Raw genomic sequence first — 21,741 nt, forward strand, 5'->3', positions numbered from 1 at the left:
ACACACACACGCAGTCTACAATTTTTTTGATGTGTCCACAAAGCAGTGATGCAGATGGACGGCTGTAAAAGATATAAGATCAATACTGCTGCAGTAGCATGAGCTAGTTTGTGAGCTCAGTAAATTCACACATTACAACATTTCAGATGTAAAAGGAGAGCGAGATTTGGAATTCGCAGCTCCTTCGTTGGGCTGCGTGCTGCTCTTAGTCCTTGATCAATATTCAGATATAAACCATGATGCTCTATAACAGCAAACATGGCATGATTAAAAGAGATCAGATTCATAGAAACTTTAATAGACGCCACAAGGTTATGGAAAGATTATTAGAGCGGCCGCATAAAATGCTGGATGCTGTGTTCAGGATGATGAGCTGCATACAACAACATGCATGTGGTGTGGGGGTGGGTTATGAATTATGGAGGGGAAATCAGGCATATCATCATGCAAAGAATCGTGATTATGTAGGACGAGCTGTGGGAAATCGTTTAGCTCAGTGTTTGCTCTGAGACGGCAGATCTGGGTGAATTCCTGTACTGTAGGAAATTTGTAAAGAGTACACATTATGCTTCACTGTGTGTGGTTAAGGACTTTGTTTGAGAAACTGTAGGATTTCTGGTATTTGTTTATTGTGGGAAAAAATTATATTATATCTTATTTTTACATGGACACCAATAATCCGATTTTAATACGATTAAGACAATACTCTGAGTCTACCAAGAGTCTACAAAGTAAACAGCAATTTTTGATTAATTTAATCCAATTAAGGTCATAATCAAACTAAATAGAAATCGGATTAAGACATGTGGAGTATGCCGATTTTAATCGTATTATTGAAGTGCAGTACAGACATGTAAACACCTTAATCAAACTATTACCACCGTGTAAGATTTTCGCCACATATTGCGACAGGATAGTCCATACAAACACGGCTGTTTGACACTATTCTTGGCACCTATCGAGTCAGTAAAAGACTACAGAAACCTGCATCGCGAGGTTTTTTTCCTCAAACAGCCTTGGTATCAAATTCCATCAAAATAACACTTTTCCAGCAGTTCATACTCACATCCAATATCTCGTTTGTCATGGTGGACATGCATAAAATATTCCTGAAGTAAAGGAAAAGTGCCAAACTGCAGTTAAAGTCGACAAATTAAAAAGAAACACCCAAAATTACATGAAACTCTGGAGGAAATGTGGATAGCATGGGGAGGTAATGACGTTAATCAAATTATGATAGCGAATTATTCAATTAACGACATTGCATCACCAGGCTATTCATCCAAAGTTTCATGTAATTTCAGATCGTGTAAAACAGAACATTCAAAAAGCAACTTATGTAAACACCTTAATCATATTATTGCGTTATTCAGATTAGGGCAAATAATTTGATTACTGATGTCCATGTAAACGTAGTCAGTGTTGGATAAGTTATTTTTAAAAGTAATTAATTATCAATTACATTCAGTTACTTTTCTAATTACTTTTTAAAGTACATTTTTTAAAGCTCGATAAGTGATTGATTTACTTGACCTAATACTACTTAAATTCCATGTAAATCGTAATAGATATAGAAATAAAGAATATAAAACTCTTTCAATACTTTACATTTGAGTAAAACAAGACATTTTAATTTTAACTTTAGTATATATTTTTTATTTTAATTGTTAAACACTTTATGTAAAACTTAAAATGATTCAAAATAATGACATATTTAATATACAGTGTACCATTAATAGCCAAATATTTTTATTTCGTTGTTTCTAAAGCATATTGTTATACAAATCTGATTTTTGTAGAAAATTTGGTTATGCAAAATATCTAAATATCAACACTATTAATCTGCTTTTCTGAATGTATACACTGTAAAAGCCAATAAGTTAAGGTAACTCAAACCGTTTGAGGAAACCGATTGCAACAAACCATTTAAGTTCAAAAACTAGTCCTAATGGGTACTGTGAATTTAGTCCATTTGAGTAAACAAAGCAATTTGAGCACAGTAAAACCTGATAAATGAACAGAACTCAAACCATCTGAGTACTGTAAAACCCAATAAGTTAAGGCTACTCAAACTGTTTGAGGAAACCGATTGCAACTATATACTAAGTTCTTTGAACTTACTTTATTTAAGTTAAAGTAATGAGATATTTAATTAACTCATGACCTTCAAAACTGAGTTCAAAACTCTTTTCAAATTAGTAGAATTAACTTTCAGCAAATTTTGAGTTAACTACTCTCATATCATTTGATAAAGTTGACTGCTGGGTTTTACAGTTCAAAACTCTTTTTAATTGAGTAGAATTAACTTTCAGTCAATTCTGAGTTAACTACACTCATTTCATTTAATAAAGTTGACTACTGGGTTTTACAGTGTAATGAAACAATGTCTTACTCAATTAGTTGTTTCTTAAGCCAATCAAGTCCAATCGACTTGATGAAAGATGTTAAGTCATTAAGTCAGAAAGTAGAATTACTCTGCAAAATATATTTGAAATACAAATGCTACAACTAATCTGCTTTTCTCCATTGATTTATACAGAACTATTACATTTATTTAAAGTATTTAAGTCAAGTAAATTATAAGTAATTCAATTACATAAAAATTGAAAGTAATCCCTTACGTTTCCTTTTGGAAGAAAAGAAATTTAATTATAATAACTTATTTCTTTGTAACTAATTACACCCAACAATGATCACCAAATCAAATGTTTTATTGTAAATTTAGTTTGAAAGATATTCCTGATTATTAAGGAAGGATTATTTATCTGTGTTGTGTTGTTCACAGTCTCTCACTGTATCTCTCTCTCTGTGCTTATGTGTCAGAGATGACCTTTTCCGAGTGGAGCTGGACAACGTGGTGGGAGAAGAGATGTTTTACAGCAAGGTGAGAACAGAAACGCTCACACGCAATACTTGCTTCTGGAATTCAACAGTCCCTCATTACCGAACTTCCTTCTTTTACAGAAAAGGACATGGGAGTCTAACAAAAATGACATCCGAATCTGTCGAATGAAGGGAAAACATGAGGTGAGTGGATGTTCTCATACACTTTTGCTTATCTAAATGTATGTATTTATCGAAGCGCATGTAAAGGAGCGAGTGAGAAAGCAAGCAAATGAAAACGATGTGGATGATTTTGGTCATAATGTGTTTTAGTACAATACAACAAAGTAGGAATAACTGTTTTGGTTCACTTTCTGACAACACGTCCCATAGCAATCATGTGTTAAATGTCCCATGAAATTAAAATAACGTTTTTTAGATGTTAGTATCAGTATTGTTCATTTATAAGATATCTATAAGCTAGTTTGCTCCAAAACAGTGGCCAAATTTGCGTTTAGAAGATATAAAACTGATGTAAACATGTAAAGCATGTAGTTTGACACTTCCACCTAAATGGTTTTATTCACATCACCTCATACTTCAGTTTCTCGGCAAATCCTAACCAATCAAATGCTCTCTAGTATCTGACATGTCCTGCCCTCTTCGAAATGCTTCTTTTTTGCTTTTTATTTGATGCGCTTGAGCTGAACCACTTTCTGGTAATGCTATTGGCTGTTTTAAAAAAGGGGGAGGAGCTACACTATGTTCCACCCTATCTTCACGTTTTCGGTGACCTTTAACTCAGCAGGCTAGAGAGTTCAAAGGAATTTTTGAGAAGTGGACTGAGAAGGAGTTTACTGGAAGTGACTGAACGTGGACTAGCTCAAAACATTTAGCATCATTCACTTTTGATCAGATTAATTAAAATGTATCTACAAGGTGTGCAGTGCACAATACCAGGTATATATTGACATGTAGTAAGTAGATTCATTTAAAAGGTGACACTTTCCAATGAGACATTAGTTAATGTTGGTTAATGCATTTACTAACATATACAAACAATGAACAATACATTTACTACAGTATTTGTTCATGTTAGTAAACATTAGTGATTGGAAATACAGTTGTTTACTGTTAGTTTGTTAACTCAAGGTGTATTAACCAATGTTAACTAGCATGAATTTGGATGCTAATAATGCATTAGTAAATGTTGAATTATGATTAACAAATGCAGTACAAGTATTGTTCATATGTAGTTTGTTAGTAAATGCATTAACTAATGAACCTTATTGTAAAGTGTGACCATTACAACGTAAAATAAACTGCTAAACACAAATAATTTCAATTAAACAGTATTCAAAACAAGGGATGCACCAAACATTAAAATTCTGTGCCTAAACCGAAAGTCTGAACGCACTTGGGCGAAGGTTGAAAACTGAAACTGAAAATGTTATTCATTATTATTTACTAAATACTGTAGTAAAATGTTTTAAATATAACACAATATGTTAAGTTATACTGATAAAAAAATATATAAAAGAAAATACTCAACAATAGTCGAGATATGTAATTTTTTTTTCAGCATTGCCATGGCAACACAGTAGCGCTATTGCAAGCAGCAGGAATAATACACTTAGTGATGGTGAAATTGAGCTTTCTGAATCAGTGAACCGTTCGACTTGGTTGTATCGGAAACTGGTTCGTAACTCCAAGCTTTCCAAATCAGAGCTCGACGAGGACCACTGCTGGTTAAAGTGTGGGAAAGCACTGTGTTGCAAAAATTTCAAACGTTCACGACTGACCAACTCATTCATGTAGTAATACAACAAAAGGAATATAAACAAATTACTCAATTAGTTTTTTTACATATAAGGCATGTTACATTACACCTCTAATGACTGTAGTAAAATTCAAGGTATTCATAACATTTTTCGTATTTCAACCGGTCCTACACCCACCCTCTGATTCTGAGCAGGGATTGAACTGGTAATTCCTGCATGGAAGGCAAATGCTCTAAGGAGGAGGCTATGTGAGTGAGACTTTTGGGCTGCACTCGCCAGCTGGCCTCTATTACACATAATACTACAATATGCAGTGGCCTTCTTTAAAAATAGTTGTAAATAATACATTAATACACTTTAGTATGGTTCCAAAGCTTTTTTACTATGAGTTACTATTGTGTTTTATTTGAATTACTGGTGTGCGGGACCATTGCAGTGCTTTGAAACAGTAGAAATGTATGTAATTGATGTTTAATCTCTTGCTATACACTTTACTAACCCACGAAGGTGTTCAAAATTCGTAGCAGTCACGTGGGTATAGACGAAAATGAAGCTTCGGACGTCACTGATCATGTGATTATTGCAAAATGATTCAAGCTCCGGTGCACTGCTTCACTGTGAGATGTATCTTTTTTGAATGCACGCTTCAAAGCTTCGTTGCCCAACGTCACATCACTAAGTATACTACATAATGCCCAGTGAGCATGTGCTGTTCATGTATAGATAAGTATATGTGTACATGAGCAGAATATTTAGCTACATTAATTTGCACTTTGAAGATAGTGATTCATAGTGAAATGGGCAATATTTTCAACTTTTTCCCCCTTTTTTTTGTCAAAATTTTCAGCAGCTGAATATTCAGTGCATCCCTATTTGGAAACAAAAGGATTATTATTGTGGCATTTCATGTATATAAATGATGATTTTTTTTTTATCAACATTTAGAACACAGAGAGCAGTAGGAAGATCTATTTGTGCTTGCATTCACGGATCCAATATAAAGATAATTTCTCTTAAAGGTTTGCTTTCACTTTAGACGTGATGTACTGTGAATGCTAAACAGAAATTCATTGCCACAAGTGTGTATTTCACCATTCAGTCACAAGAAGCCATGAAAGTGAACTGAATGCAGCGCTCAAACACTCTGAGAAGTGTCTCGTTCAGTCAATTCCAGTGTGTACCACAGAAAGCCACCTGTCACTTCTGAATTCACACTGATTCTGAGTGACACCCACACTTTGATTTAAACGCTATGCTTATTTGGCTCTGGGATTGTCAGATGCAACGGAGTCAAAACCTGACCCCTACTAACACACACGCATACCAACAACACACTGTTAAATGTCTCCCTTATACTCATTCTAAAGGCTTTATACAGTGTGTCACATTTATTATGCCCCTTAAGGTGCAATCACAAGAGCTGCCTGTGGCAAATTTGCAGAAAATCTGTAATTTTTCTATGCCGTGTGCCCTTGCTAAACAGAGAGCGGTGTCAAAAGCTGCCAGCGTCCCCACAGCTGCCCACGCATGACCACTGCACATATCTTCCTTTCACACACCCTTTCTGCTTCATCTTCTGGAATGTTGGGTATTTTTTTTCTGACTTCATTGAGGGAGTTTTTTATTGAAAGGTGTCTGTGTGGGAAGAGTGAAGGATGACTTAATCCCCTCCAGGCGAGAAAAAGAGAAAACGACTTATTTAACACTGAAAGTGACACCTGACATTGAATCTGGGTGAGAGAGCATAAGACAAAAGCACAGCAGAGAGCAAGTGAGATGAGACATACAAAAAGAACGACGAGAGAAAGCGAGCCGCTCTCCCACCTGTCTGCCCTAGGGATGGACGGAAGGATGGAGAGAAAGGCCAACATGAATGGGAGGAGTGAAGGGGTCAGTGAGAGAGGGAGAAAGTCAGTGGACAGGAAAGATGTTACAGGGATGATTCAACAGAAATTGAACTTGCTGGCATTTATTTGCTTTTACCATCATTTACTTGACCTCATGTTGTTGCAAACATGTGTTTACTTTCTTACATGGAACAACTGAATGAATGAACTTTTGAGGAGGATTGTGCAGTGAACAAATCAGTCCAGGTCACCAACGTTGCTTCTCTTTAATCTAACAAAAATGAGGCATTCGGAGTCTAAAGCATTTATACGGCAAATGGATTCTGAATCTAAATGAAATGTAATAGTATATAATATTACAATTTGTGGCTGGAAGGGCATCCACTGCGTAAAACATATGCTGGAATAGTTAGCGGTTCATTCCGCTGTGGCGACCCCTGATAAATCAGAGACTAAGGAAAACGAATGAATGAATATTACAATCACTGAAGCTAAAACTGAAGTAAAAATGAACTGAATAACCTGAAATGAATAAAATGTTCAAAAGCTCAATAATTTAGAACATACAATCACAAAATCTGAATTCAGAGTTTAAAACACACTCTGAGTTTCAGTTGTAAATCTTCACATTTGCTTAAGTTAGTTTTATTTTTTAGTATTGTGTTTATTGTTTGATGTTGTCTTTCTTGTTAATTTAGATTCACATTTTGACATTTCTATAAGAAGTGCCATTGATTTGAAACAGTTTGCAAAATGTCATGTATGTAAGACTTAGGGCCTTATCATACACCCAGTGCAATAAGGCGCAAGATGTTTTTTGCGCAATTTGTTGCTATTTTCAGACCAACGCAACCCTAATTTTTTTAAAGTTTTGCTCCACGTTGTTTAAATAGCAAATTTATTTGTACCACTTTGTGGACTCATGGGTGTGCCGGTCTAAAAAGGAGGTTTGTTAAGGTGCATTGTTGGTGCATTGCTATTTTGAGGAACTGAAATAAAGAGCGCCATTAACCATCTAAAAGCTGGTCTAAATGACAATATGGATTTGTAAAATGTTATTAACATTAGCTATTTATTTATTTATTTATTATTATTATTATTAATAATAATTTTTATATGCATATTTATATATTATTTTTAAAAACAAGATTTGTCCAACTGTCAGTTTTTGGAAACGTATGCATCATTATATGGGGCATAAGAATAGGACGTGTGTTTGTATAAAACTCATTTATTCGTTTTCTGGAAATTAGAACTGAATTTAGAAATAGTTTTGAAACAAATCTTTGCTCTTAGCAAACGAAATTAAATATTTAGGCTAATAGATGTTCTCAGCGGAGTGAGTTTCCACCATTTCCTTGTCCACTAAAGTAAAGGAGTAAAGTAAAGAGTAAAAGTAAAGTAAAGAGAAAAAAAAGAGGCCGAATAGAGGAGGCACGTTCTTATCCTCGAGCTGCAGATGGTCTGTTTAACTGTTTACTCGCTAGTGAAGTTTTTAGTTTTTCCATTTACAAAGTCTGCCATGTAAATAGCAAATGTGCCATGGCGTGACACAACTGACTCCTAAAGTGTCCGTTAAAATGGGAGATGAGACTCTGATTGTTTAATGCACGTTATGCTCCAAACACACCCATAACTCATTAAGAGAATAAGCACAACCCTGTTAGACCATCCGCCATGGCGCAGACCGTGTTTTTCTGTGCTTAAATTAGCAAAAGTGGATTTGGACACGCCCTCAATGCTTTTGCACTATGTGCTGTAGATCATTAAAATAGAGCCCTAAATCCTACATGTAATTGAATCGTTCAAAAAGGCTTATAAAATTGAGCAGCTAAAACATTGTGTTGGATTATAAAAACAGTTTGTTCATTGATTCAGTTCTGATCTTCTAAACCGAACCATTCTGAACCAATTTAGAGTGTGTTGACACTTGCAAAATTCACACTTAGTTTGATTAAAAACAGGTTTATTCCAAAACTTTACTATACATTTTTTTGAATGTACGGTAATTTTTGTGCAAATTTTATCACATTTAAAAAATGATTTGGGCTGCTTGTTCAAACTACTTATTTAAACTGAGCTGAAACCACACAATTCTTGTTTTTTGGGGACAACTTAATTGTTTTATGTTCAACCAACTTAAATCTGTAAAGACTATTAAGTAAATTTTTGTTGGGTCAACATGAAGGAATTGTCTGGAACCCAGCTTTTTTACAGTGTATTTTTGTCTACATATTTCTTAGTAAAATATTATATTCTATTATCATATTTTACAAAGGAAATATAAATAATGACACAGACAACATTTGGCACATTTGTTTGTTATTTCAGTAGCTTTCATTTTGGGGCTAAAACATTTTAAATAATGGAGAAAGATTAAGAGCAGCTGAGACTGTTGGGAGGGAAAAGCAGAGAGGCAGATTTGCCCTCTTCGAGTTAATAAGTCTGCAAACATGAGAGGTCATGCAGAGACGAGACGAGCTCTTAAACAGAGCTCAGGATCTCACACTGAGTGGACACACGTGCGTTACACTCATACACATCGTCCTCTAGTCCTCCTGCATGAGTCCTCGCATTAGTCACCGTGATACATTTGCCACTAAGGTAATTGGTTTTGGTAATTAAATGTTTCTGCATGGCTGATCTAAGAGGCCACGCGGCTATAATTGAGAGGGAAATTCAATCTCCCCATCTCTGCCCCTTTCATCTGGATCTGCAGGAGGCCATTTTGGATCTCTGTTGAATGCAGATGCAGTCTCTTCTCTTACGGCAAGTGTCAGAAGCGACTAGGCTCACAAACACATGCACACGGGGACGGGTGCATGGAAGTGGTTTAATGCAAAGCAATTGGGGTGCAGCCAGTACATACAGAATGTAAATTCTGTGCCAATTTTGGACGCATTATGATTGACAGCACTTAGACAGATTGTTTCTCTGACAATGTGCTGATGTGGCTAGCTGTACTTCCAATTACACACACCTGCTCTGATTTGCTGAATATTAAAGAACAGTTCTGAATCTGAATAATAAGTCGCAAAGAACCAAAGGGAAATTCTTGAAATATTTACAGTATATTCTCTGACAGGGTGTAAAAAACATCACTCTTAACTGGAATTCTAAATCCAAATGAATCATAAAAAAAAATTCTATGTATATTCTGAGCATATTTATATTTATACATAACTGTAACAGTGGTATAAAATATCTGAATCAAATTTCATTTATTCATTCATTTTCCTTCGACTACTTAGTCTCTTATTTATCAAGGGTCGCCACAGCAGAATGAACCACCAACTGTTCCAGCCCTTCCAGCCGCAACCCAGTACTGGGAATCACCCATTCATACACACACACACTCATACACTACGGCCAATTTTTGTTTATCCATTTTACCTATAGCTCATGTCTTTGGACGAAACCGGAGCACCTGAAGGAAACACGCGATTATGGGAAGAGCATGCAAACTCCCAGCCAGGACTCGAACCAGCGACCTTCTTGCTGTGAGGTGACAGTGCTTACCACTGAGCCACCATGCTGCTGAATCAAATTTAAACATTTTATTTTAAATACCTTCTTGTTGTATGGTTTCTTAAAGTGAACCATTCTGAACTTAAATTCTGAATATGTACTCTTATTTAAAGTCGAATTTGTATGTTCTCAATATAATTGGGCCTCTCTGGATGTAGGTTCTACAGTAAATCTGTAGGAGCCAAACTGAATGTAAATTCTGAATCTAAATATAGATTTACTTAGCAAGTAGCATGAATCTGAATCATAAAATCCTCTGAATGTAAACTGGGATTGTAAAAGAACTGCTCTTAATCCAGATTTTGAATTAAAGTCAAATGTTCTGATTCTAAATATGGTTTCTCAGTTGATATTACATTTTTATATTCTCAATATAAACGACTAACTCTGAATCTATATTGTTAATCCCGAATCTAAAACAGCACAGGAATTCTGATTGATATTGATAGACTAACATGAACAACTTTATAACTAATGTGAATTATGAAACTAAATATTGGATTAAAGTGATCAACTTACAGTAGAAATGACTGTGAATTCTGAATCAAAAAATGCTCTAAATCTAAATTGTAACCCTAAAATAATAGCCATAAATCTGAATCATGAATCTAATAGCATCCCAAATTAATTCTTAATTGAAAAATGGATAGATTAAAGTGTCAACCAATGTGAATTCTGAATCTAAATATGCTCTGAATTGTAACAGTAATAGAATTGCGTGAATCTGAATCCTGAATCTAAAAGTAAAAAGATTTAAGCAGCTTTAATCTTTTTTTTAAATCGAATTAAATTGTCTAGTCATTTCAAATTAAAAAGACTAAAAAACAAAAGTTTAACTTTTTATAACTTAAAAAAAAGTTGAAACCTGAATAAAATAATAAAATAAGTAATATAAAAAGATTTGTTGTCGTGACTTTTATTCATATCAGTTTTTACAGTGATCCAAACTGTAAATGAATTCAGATTTTTCCAGTATAGATGCTGTACTTTCAATATAGATACTATCAATATAGATTAATTTCAATATTGAAACACTAGGCCAAATATAAAACAAACACCTGAAGGCTGATTTATACTTCTGCGTCAAGCGCACGCCTATGCTCTAGCGCAGGCTGCATGTGGATGCATCGCCCTTGCTGTGGCTGTCACCGATGCTGACGCGCACCTCTCAAGAAATGTCAATGCACGTTGCAACAGCGCGTAGTGCAAGCTCTGTGATTGGTCAGCTTGGTAGCGCTGACGAGTGTGAGTGGGACAGAGAGCCGTGACAACCCATTGGAGTGAGTATTTACAAGTGTCAAGTCTCGTGAAGGAGCTCCAAATGGATTATGATTAAAGTTGTTGCACGCCTGCCGGTTCTGCATGAGTGAGTTTGAGCCACTTGTACAATTAGGTAGCGTTCAGAAAAAACAAAACACCAGCAAAGAAACTCGACACAGAGGAACATAAAAACCTCACTGCCAGCTAGTGTTATTGCAGAGCAACGCAAACAGCATGCAGAAGTGCAAATGCACGACAACACGCACAGCATGCGCCATGGGTCACGCCAATCACTCAACGCAGAAGTATAAACAGGCTTGAGCGTAAAATGAATTTTGAATCTGAAAATGGTCTGAATCTGATTTCTGATTCTTAATGTTTTTAGTTGCTGTCTTGTTGCTAGCTTGCGTCTGCTCTGATAGGTCTATTAGTAAAAGATTAATACATTTTTAGTGAACATTTTGTCCCCTAGTCCTGATTACTTCTGCCTTTCACTCGCATCACTTGATTGCTTGAGCTGGCCTGCAATGTTGATGCTAGTAGCCCATAGTGTGTTCACCAGCCATCAGCGTCAAAGTATGTGAGGAGGCGTGGATTAGCCCTCCAGCAAAAACACTAAACTCCAAGCGTTTTTCTCCTCACTTTTTGTCCATCACTTAGTCTCCGTCCCAATGCTAGCCAGACTACACATCCTACACAACCGCAAACACAACAGCAAACCTGGTGTTCTCTGCAGATTTGCACTAACTTAGCCCCTGCTGATAATGTGGTCGCTGTCTGACCGAGGCTGCTGTCACTGCAATTACAAAAGAGGATTCTGGAGATGACAATATTGCCAGGGGAAAGCGAGAAAAAGAGGGCCCTGCCAACTTTCTTGCGCTTTTTTTTCTTCTTCCTTCTCAAATCCCTGCAGAATTTCTCTTGGTTGGAGAAACGGACTCAGTTGAGCATGTAATGGAAACTTCTGAGAGCTGGCTGTGGTTATTGTAAATATGACCTTTTTATTATGAGGAGCAGTGTCTGGAGTGGTTAAATGGACACCCGTGAGTTCAGTTCCTCTCCGGCAGGTGATAAAAATGTGCAGAACAGCGCAGGATCCAGTTAGTTGGTCGTGCTGTAGCATTTGATGCGATATTCACACAGCAAGCAGTTCTGAGCGATAAAGGACAACAAAGTCCAAGATTTTAGTGAGAACTGGACATTTTCGATAAAGGCTCCGTGTTTTGAAAATTTATTAATTCATTTATTTTCCTTCGACTTAGTCCCTTATTTTTCAGGGGTCGTCACAGCGGAATGAACCGTCACCTATTCTGACATTTGTTTTATGCAGTGGATGCCTTTCCAGCCGCAACCCAGTTCTGGGAAACACCCATACACTCTCACATTTACACACGCTCTCATACACTACCCAATGAATGTTAATTGCAAAAATGTGAGTCATATCAGCCTGATCTCACGAGGAAACGTCAGTATTTTACATTTTGCCAGTTTAGTGGCTAATTCGTACAAATTCTTATAAATTCAGTCGCACGAAAACACACAGTTTTAAATAGGAGGTGTGGCACCAAACCCCAACCCTAAACCCAACTGTCATTGGGGGATAAGAAAATCGTACTAAATTGTACGATTGAGATTGTATAAATTGATACGAATTAGCCACTAAATCAAATAGTTATGAATTGCCGTGAGATTGCGTTGGTAATATACACAGTTGTTTGTTGACTGTTGCAGGAGACTGTTGTAATGGTTATTTCAATTACAAACAAAAATGTAATAGTTTTACTTAAAGTAAAATTTTAACTTAGTTTAAAAAACTCAACAAAAAAATGTGAATTTATTAAAACTAAAACTAAAAATGATATGAAAATGAATGTTTTAAAAGAAAAAAGTGAGTGATATAAATTACTAAAACTGAAATGAATATTAAATAGAAATTGTTTAAAAGTAAAACTCAACCAAAACTAGAATGACTAATTATTAATTATTAAAATTTGGAATTGAACAAAATTAAGATCTGGACATTAGTAAATAACAACATAATAAAATAATATTACTTTACTGAAACTAAAGTAAAAATAAACCAAAGCTTAATATTAATGATTTTAATAGTCAACTAAGAGAAAGGAGAAATACACACATTACCAAAACTAAAGTTAAAATTAAAATAAATTATAAAAATAAATAAGTAAGTAAGTAGTGTGTATTTATATAGCGCATTTATTGTGTATGGTCTCTCCACTCCACTACCAGTGTGCAGCATCCACTTGGATGATGTGACGGCAGCCAAAGGACAACGGCGCCCGTGCGCTTAACACACCACAGCTATAGATGCAGTGTAGAGACAATGACAGAACCAATTCAGTGGATTGGGATGATTGAGAGGCCATAATGGGTAAGGGCCAATGGAGGGAATTTGGCCAGGACACCGGGGCTACACCCCTACTCTTTTTTTGACAAGAAGTGCCATGGGATTTTTAATGACCACAGAGAGTCAGGACCATGGTTAAACATGTCATCCAAAAGACGGCACCTACTGACAGTATAGCATCCCGTTTACTATACTGGGGCATTAGTACTCACACAGACTGCAGGTTGAGCGCCCCCTGCTGGCCTCACTAACACCACTTCCAACAGCAACCTAGTTTTCCTATGTGGTCTCCCACCCAGGTACTGACCAGACTCAGTCTTGCTTAACTTCAGTTAGTAACCGGTCTTGGGCTGCAGGGTGATATAGCTGTGGCAACATAAAGCAGTTTTGAAATAAAAATAATATAATAGTAGGCGACGCAGTGGTGCAGTAGGTAGTGCTCCGGGTGCTCCGGTTCCCCCCACAGTCCAAAGACATGCGGTACAGGTGAATTGGGTAGGCTAAATTGTCCGTAGTGTTTGTGTATATTTAATATATAATGGGGGCTCTTTAAAAATAACTAAAGCCGGTAGATATTCAAGATATTTTGAAGAATACTGTAAACCTGTAACGTTTGACATCTAAAATACTGCAAATATTGAAAGTAAATGGTTACAGGTTTCCAGCTTTATTTAAAATATCTTCTTTTGTGTTCAACAGAAAGTCAAACCGTTTTGGAACAAGTGAAGTGTGAAGAAATGACATAATTTGAACTTTAGGATGAACTGCACCTTTATTACCAAAATAAATGTTTTTTATATATATTATCTTGTCTGGCCTGGCCACATTGTGAAGCTGATTGCGTGGATGTTTTATGGTGTTGTTGTGGGCCGTCTTTACGACAGCATGTGTTTAGATATGAAGTTATCAGCGCTCCAGGAATGTAGGGGAGTCTCTGCGCAGATGTGCAGCGTTAAAGTCAATATCGTGTCTAGAGACTCAACAAAAGAAGAGAAAGGAGGAATTCACTCATTCGCCTCAGCATCTGTTGGAGAAAAGCTCTGCCAGAAAACAACACCCTTCACTACTCTTCTCACACACACACTCAAGCTTGGGTGGTAAACTGATCTGGGACCTGGCGTAAATAATTTAGTACTTGACACCATCAGTGAGCTTTTGCAGTGATAGTTGAGGCCCTGCAAGATGAGCGAATATGGCAGGTTCTGGTGGATGGAGAAAGGAGAAGAGGATTTTTTTAAGCAGTTGTATAACTAAAACAGACCTGAAGTTGTGTGGAGAATGTTAAGAGAGAGAAAAACTGTGGCAATCACACAATTATTAAAAACTATTATCGAATTTCATGACTTTTTTTTTACAGTTTTGCAGAACACACATTAACTATATTAAAGATACGCCATGACTGTATTTAACAGTTGTCTTTACATCAGAATTAAATTGTATTGTTTAACATTATTGCATATTTAAATTGAGTGTAGTTATATTCTTAAAGTGCTACTGCAGTATCTTATTTTATATATACTTTTATATATGCTTTGGTGTTTGTGTTAGGGAGAGAATATTTTTGGTTTGTTTATTTTATTTTATTTTTGTTTATTTTTTATGTAATTCTTTATTTTTATTTATTTTTTATAGCACTGCTTTTGTATGTGTGTTCAGGAATGTGTATATTATTTTTATTGTAGTATTTTTGTTTCTTTTTCATTTTTAATATTTAATATTTCTATGTTTTATTTATTATTTGTTTTTGTATTTGATGTTATACTGTTTATTTAACATACAGTAGCAAAATTTTGTTTTTATTTTTATTTTATTTTATTTTTTTGTCGTACTTTTTAAAATTTGTTACATTTGTGGGTGACGCGGTGGTGCAGTGGGTAGCACGTTCGCCTCACAACAAGAAGGTTGCTGGTTCGAGCCTCGGCTGGGTCAGTTGGCATTTCTGTGTGGAGTTTGCATGTTCTCCGGTTTCCCTCACAAGTCCAAAGATGTGGTACAGGTGAATTGGGTAAGGTAAAATTGACTGTAGTGTATGAGTATGAGTGTGAATGAGTGTGTATGGGTGTTTCCCAGTAATGGGTTGCACCTGGAAGGGCATCCGCTGCGTAAAACATATGCTGGATTAGTTGGCGGTTCATACCGCTGTGGCGATCTCAGATTAATAAAGGGATTAAGCCAAAAGAATATGAATGAATGAATGAATGAATATTACATTTGTTTTATTTCATTTTGTACTGTTTATTGAAAATACCAAAACTTAGTTAATATTTATTATTTTATTTTATTTTTATGTGTTTTGTTTTGTTTTTTTGTTTCAGTTTTTTGTTCTGTTTTTTTGTTCCATTCTTGGATTTGTTTAATTTTGTTTTGTTTCATTTTATTTTTTGTTTTGTTTTATTTTTTGTTTTGTTTTTTGATTTGTTTAGTTTAGTTTTGGTTCGTTTCGTTTTTTGTTTTGTTAAAAGTTTTGTATCCTTTTTTGTTTTGTTTTGTTTTTTATTGGTTTCATTTTGGTTTGTTTCGTTTAGTTTTTGTTTCGTTTTTTTGTTAAATTTTTTGCTTTGTTTTTTTGTTACATTTTTTGTTTTGTTTTTTTGTTTCATTTTTTTGCTTTGTTTTGTCTCTTTTTTTTGTTTTGTTTTGTTTTATTTCGTTTCGTTTCTTTTTTTGTTTCATTTTTGTTTAGTGTAGTTTATTGTGTTGTTTTTTGTTTAGTTTTGTTTTGTTTTTGTTTTGTTTTGTTTTGTTTTTGTTTCATTTTTTATTTTGTTTTTTGTTTTGTTTTAGTTTAATTTTTGTTTAGTTTTATTTTTTGTTTCATTTTTTGTTTTGTTTTGTTTTTTGTGTTGTTTTTTGTTTTGTTTCATTTCGTTTTGTTTCGTGATTAGTTCATTGGTGTGTCACAATTTGTGTGTGTGTTTGTGAACTGGTGTTTTATTTTCTTTTTCATCTTTTTCTCTTCTTTTTTCTATCACTTCTTTTGTCATTATATAATATACTGTTTATTAAACATGAACATCCTCATTTTAGTATGATTTTTTAATGTATGTACATGTGTAGGGGAACTAATATTTTTATGTTATTTTACTACTGGCATCTTAGCATATATCTTCCAGTCAACTTGTGTTTGTTTGATCTTTGGCAACAACCATGCCAATAAATTAATTACAACTGTAATCAATGTGGAGAAGAAATGCTGCGGGAGTGGTTATATATAGTGGTTGGAGAAGGACACAGAGGAAGGATAAAGGGATAATTGGACTGGCAGCGGTGGAGGAAAAATAAAGGGCTGAGTAAAGAGAAGGTGTTTGTGAAACAGAGCTGATGGAGCAGAGCACTGGAGAGACCCTAATGGACTAATGAATAGTGCGTCAGTGAATCAGGCCTCTTAGAAAATATGAAATGGGGGCATGGAAATGGAAAGAGCAGGTGATGGAGATGGAGGAGGACGAGAAGGCCCCTGTTGTTTATCCGCGAGTTGTGTTCTATCGCTTTGCAGGCCCGGAGCTGAGCCAAGTGCTTGGACTCTTAGAGGAATTCATCCCATGGCTTTTACGAATGGAGTTATTGGGTTCAGACTTGAACTGATAACAACACACACCACACCACACCGGTGTGATAAGAAGAGCATCTGTCAGACAGAGACGCTCATAAACGCAGCAGTGCATTGTGGGCTGACGTGTATGTGATTTAATGTTCTGCTATCAGTTAATATGCTGTTAGTTCATGATCTGTTACCAGTAACAGGTTTATGAGAATCTGTATTTCTCTGCACTGGCTCATTCTAAGCTTTGTTGCCACGGGAAGGGCTTTGTTTTGGAATTGGTGAGGTAATATGATCATTAAAATAAATGACTAAGAAAAAAAAACTAATAAAAGGAATCAAGGAAGTCATTTTAGCTACTTAAAGGGATAGTTCATGTATAAAATGAAGTTTCTGCCATCATTTACCCACTGTTAACTGTAAACCAGTTTGAGGGTTTTTTGTTCTGTACATTTCATGAAAAAAAACATTTAATGTGATACTTTAGATCAACCAAAAGCAACATTGCCCTCTTCAAACATAAAACAAATAATTTAAAGTGATAGATTAACCAAAAATGTAAATACTGTCATCATTTTGTTACCTTTTACTTGTTCAGAACCAGATTAAGTTTTTTTTTAATGCTTGAATACCCTCAGAATACCCCACAGATGATTTATTATAGCTTGTCAAATTTTGCGGCTACTTGGGTGCATGTGAGAAAAAATTTTAGCCCTGCGTTTTGAGAAATCGGGTAAGACAAAAACAGAAGCCAAAAAATAAAATAAATAAGTAAATAACAGGGTGAAAATGTAGTAAAATCTGAAAACGTTTTAAAAATCAGATGAGGGCTTTTCTTTTTCTGGATTGCTTTTTAAAACTGTTGGTTGGGTTTAGGACAGTGAGTAAGTGGGTCAATCTGTGCTTTTGAAAGCACTATTGGTTGGGTTTAGGGAAGTAGGGAAGTTTAGTGAGTTAACAGTGGCCTCTGGTGGATTTACGTGAGAACAGAGGTTGCGAATAGCACTCGCAGGAGAAAATTGTAATCTCAAAAAAATAGTACACAGTGGCCTCTGGTAAATTCGCGAAAAAAACTGCAATCTTTTGTAGAAGTTTGTGGCAGTTTGTACAGCAGTGAGAATCTGAATTAATCCGATCCAGAGGCATTTTCACAGCCGTGTTTTCCCGTCTCAGGAATGTGAGCAGCTGATAGCTGGTAGCGGGAGGATTGTTTAGACGATAATTCCCCTCTTGTTAGTAAAGCTATATTCCAGAAAGTTTGTAGAATCGATGCTGATCATCAAGCTGTGTCGTTTGAGCACTGTGCTGATAGGCTCAAGTTAAAATTAGGGTTTAAGATATAAAAGCAAGTGAGCAGAGAGCGGAGCAGTAGGCAAAGACGTCCGAACAGTAGCGAAGCAGGAAGCAGCTAACAGTAGCGAAGCAGGAAGCAAAACAAAAGACTGCAAAAAAAAAAAAAAAAAATCGTAGCTCCTGGGACATGTTTGGCGCCATCCAGAAATGTATATAGAGGTACACTTTCAGAATGAAACTGGGTTGGCTGCTTTCCAGAAGAAGGTAAATCCTTTGTTCGTCTGTCTCTCCAGAAACAACAACAAAAACAAATATCACACAGTCTAAATGTTTGAAATGACTAGTTTTTCTGCTATGTATATTGTAATCCTGCCGTGGTGAGTAATGTATAATAAGATCCCCTTCCTTTGTTACTAAAGGAGTGAAATCTTAGCGTTTTGTTTACATGGTTGCATAGAAGAGATTACAGAAACAAAGTTAATGGGTTGTTATATTTCATGGTTTCTAGGCTTGTGACCTGATTGCACACGGAAGTAGTGTGATTTTCATGATATGTCTCCTTTTATAAAAAATGTATTGCAGTAATAAAAAAGTAAAGTTTCAGTTTACAGTAAATTGACAAACCATACAGAGTAGAAGAAATCTTAAATCTTTCCTTCAGTTTAAATAAACAAAATTATCAGAAAATTATTAGAAAATTAGCCGCTGCATGTAATTTTCTCTGCTAGAGGGCATGTATTCACAACAAGCAGTTTGATGACATTGTGACTGAGTGTGGAATCATGGGAGTTGTTTCCTGCAGAAATCATGATCATGGATGAGATAAAACACTCAAAACTTATTATCATGACAAATAATCTGTCGAACTAAAACAAGAGCGCTGAAGCAATTGCTGATGGGAGATGAGCGCGACATGACAGGAAAGTAGCTGAGCTTTTATTATGCCATAGTCAACCATTAAGAGAATTATGTAATAGAGTTTGGAAGCGGGGAGTGTTTTTTTTTATATTTTAGAGATGTGATAGTGATTCTACAGGTGCATGTTCTCCCCGTGTTTGAGTGAGTTTCCTCCTGGCGCGCTCCGGTTTCCCCCACAAGTTCAAACACATGCGCTATAGGTGAATTGGGTACCCTAAATTGTCCGTAGTGTATGTGTGTAAATGGGAGTGTATGGATGTTTCCCAGTGATGGGTTGCAGCTGGATAACATATGCTGCGTAAAACATATGCTGAATAAGTTGCCGGTTCATTCTGCTGTGGTGACCCCAGATTAATAAAGGAACAAAGTTAAAAAGAAAATGAATGAATGCATGTTTCTACAGGTGGTTTGTCAAACCCACTCACCTGTGTGAAGCACACTTCATAGATGCAGAATTTTTTTAAATACTGAGTGATTGTAAGAAAGTGTCTGGTGCAAATGTCGATTAAAGTGTCAGAAAGATGAAAGAGTGTGTTTTCTACATGTCAAACCCACTCACTTGTGTGAGGCACACTCAGAACTGATCATGTTTTGGGTTGTCATGTGGTGAAATGGGGGAGACAAGAGGTGGGTTCTGGTTTTGTTTACAGGTCTGATTGTTTGAATATATAACACTGTTCTAGTGGTTTTTGGATATTTTAATTAACAAAATCTTACATTTTTAGTTCAATAAGTGAATGAATGAATGAATGAATGAATGAATGAATGAATGAATGAATGAATGAATGAATGAATGTGTAATTGACTGAGCAGGGATTTCTCTGACACACAGTATTTCCCCTCTCACCTCTTGACTGAAAAACAAGAACCCTGTGGAGGACGTGAGCATCTGGAATAACACTCACTCCCACTGCTCCCCCTCTGTCTCTCTCTCTCTCCATCCCTCAACACTGCTATGATCATGTAGCCCCATTGCCCACAGGTTGCTGCCCATCAACTGGTGCCACACTGGCGGGCACACGCCGGGTACATCGGTGGGGGGGCCGCACATGACATAAGCTGTCTCTATTTCACATCCCTTAAAGCCGTTCACAGGTGCAGAGCTCAGACATGTGTGTTCAATCGCAGTGAGCCTCAGCCCCATGACTCACTGTTCCGTGCCTCTGCTTTGCCAAGCGAATTGTTTGCACAGATGCAAACAATCCTTGGAATAAAATTGAAAAGTGCTGAGAAATGTGATGTCATTGGAGTTTGATTTAGGAGACAAATGACTTTCTTCTTACTCACATGTTGTTGTTTTTCAGGACGAGTGCCGAAACTACATGAAGGTTCTGCTCAGCCGGCAGGGCGGATTGTTTATCTGCGGGACCAACGCCTTCAATCCGTTGTGTGCCAATTATACTGTGAGTACAAAATATTTAAACACACGAAAAATGGTTTCTTTTGGAAATAGTTATTTATTTTGGATACTCACCACACCCTCTTGTCTTTCATTACCCCAGTGTATTTAAGGTCTGTTTTTCTCATTGCATTTTTTCTGTTTTGTTTTGTTTTGTTTTGTTTTGTTTTTTGTTTTGTTTTGTTTTGTTTTGTTTTGTTTTTTGTTTTGTTTTGTTTTGTTTTGTTTTGTTTTGTTTTGTTTTGTTTTTTGTTTTGTCTTGTCTTGTCTTGTCTTGTCTTGTCTTGTCTTGTCTTGTCTTGTCTTGTTTTGTTTTCTTTTCTTTTCTTTTGATTAGTTTTGTTTATTTCTTTAGTTTATTTTTTATTTTGGTTTGTTTATTTACTATGTCTTGTTTATTTATTTAAAATTTATTTTTATTTTATTTTATTTTATTCATTCTTTCATATTATAATATATAACTCTATTTGCATACATATGTAAATATTTTATTTTACCTATACATATTTTACACACACATATATATATATATATATATATATATATATATATATATATATATATATATATATATATATATATATATATATATATATATATATATATATATATATGTGTTATTTTATCCTGTATTTTATTTTTATACATTATTATTTACATTTTTTGTTTTATTTTATTTAAGATTTATATTTTTTTATATTATATTGTATTTTATTATTTTACATTACTATACATTTATACAAATAAATATATTATTTTACACTATATTTTTATTTTATTTTATTTTATTTTTATTTTATTTTATTTTATTTTATTTTATTTTATTTTATTTTATTTTATTTTATTTTATTTTATTTTATTTTATTTTATTTTATTTTATTTTATTTTATTTTATTTTATTTTATTTTATTTTATTTTATTTTATTTTATTTTATTTTATTTTATTTGTGCTTTCCGGTCTTTCATTATTCCAAGTTTTTGGG

General features: G+C 35.1%; 1 protein-coding gene across 1 annotated transcript in view; it reads left to right on the forward strand.

The window, feature by feature from the left end:
* sema6bb (sema domain, transmembrane domain (TM), and cytoplasmic domain, (semaphorin) 6Bb) overlaps window positions 1-21,741 on the forward strand; it is a 248,061-nt gene that overhangs the window by 136,698 nt on the left and 89,622 nt on the right. The window contains 3 exon segments of the mRNA XM_056463809.1: window positions 2,824-2,884; window positions 2,965-3,027; window positions 20,664-20,762. Of these exon segments, the coding sequence (XP_056319784.1) occupies window positions 2,824-2,884; window positions 2,965-3,027; window positions 20,664-20,762 (223 nt within the window).

The sequence above is a fragment of the Danio aesculapii genome, chromosome 8, assembly GCF_903798145.1.
Source record: "Danio aesculapii chromosome 8, fDanAes4.1, whole genome shotgun sequence".
NCBI classification, from domain to species: Eukaryota; Metazoa; Chordata; class Actinopteri; order Cypriniformes; family Danionidae; genus Danio; species Danio aesculapii.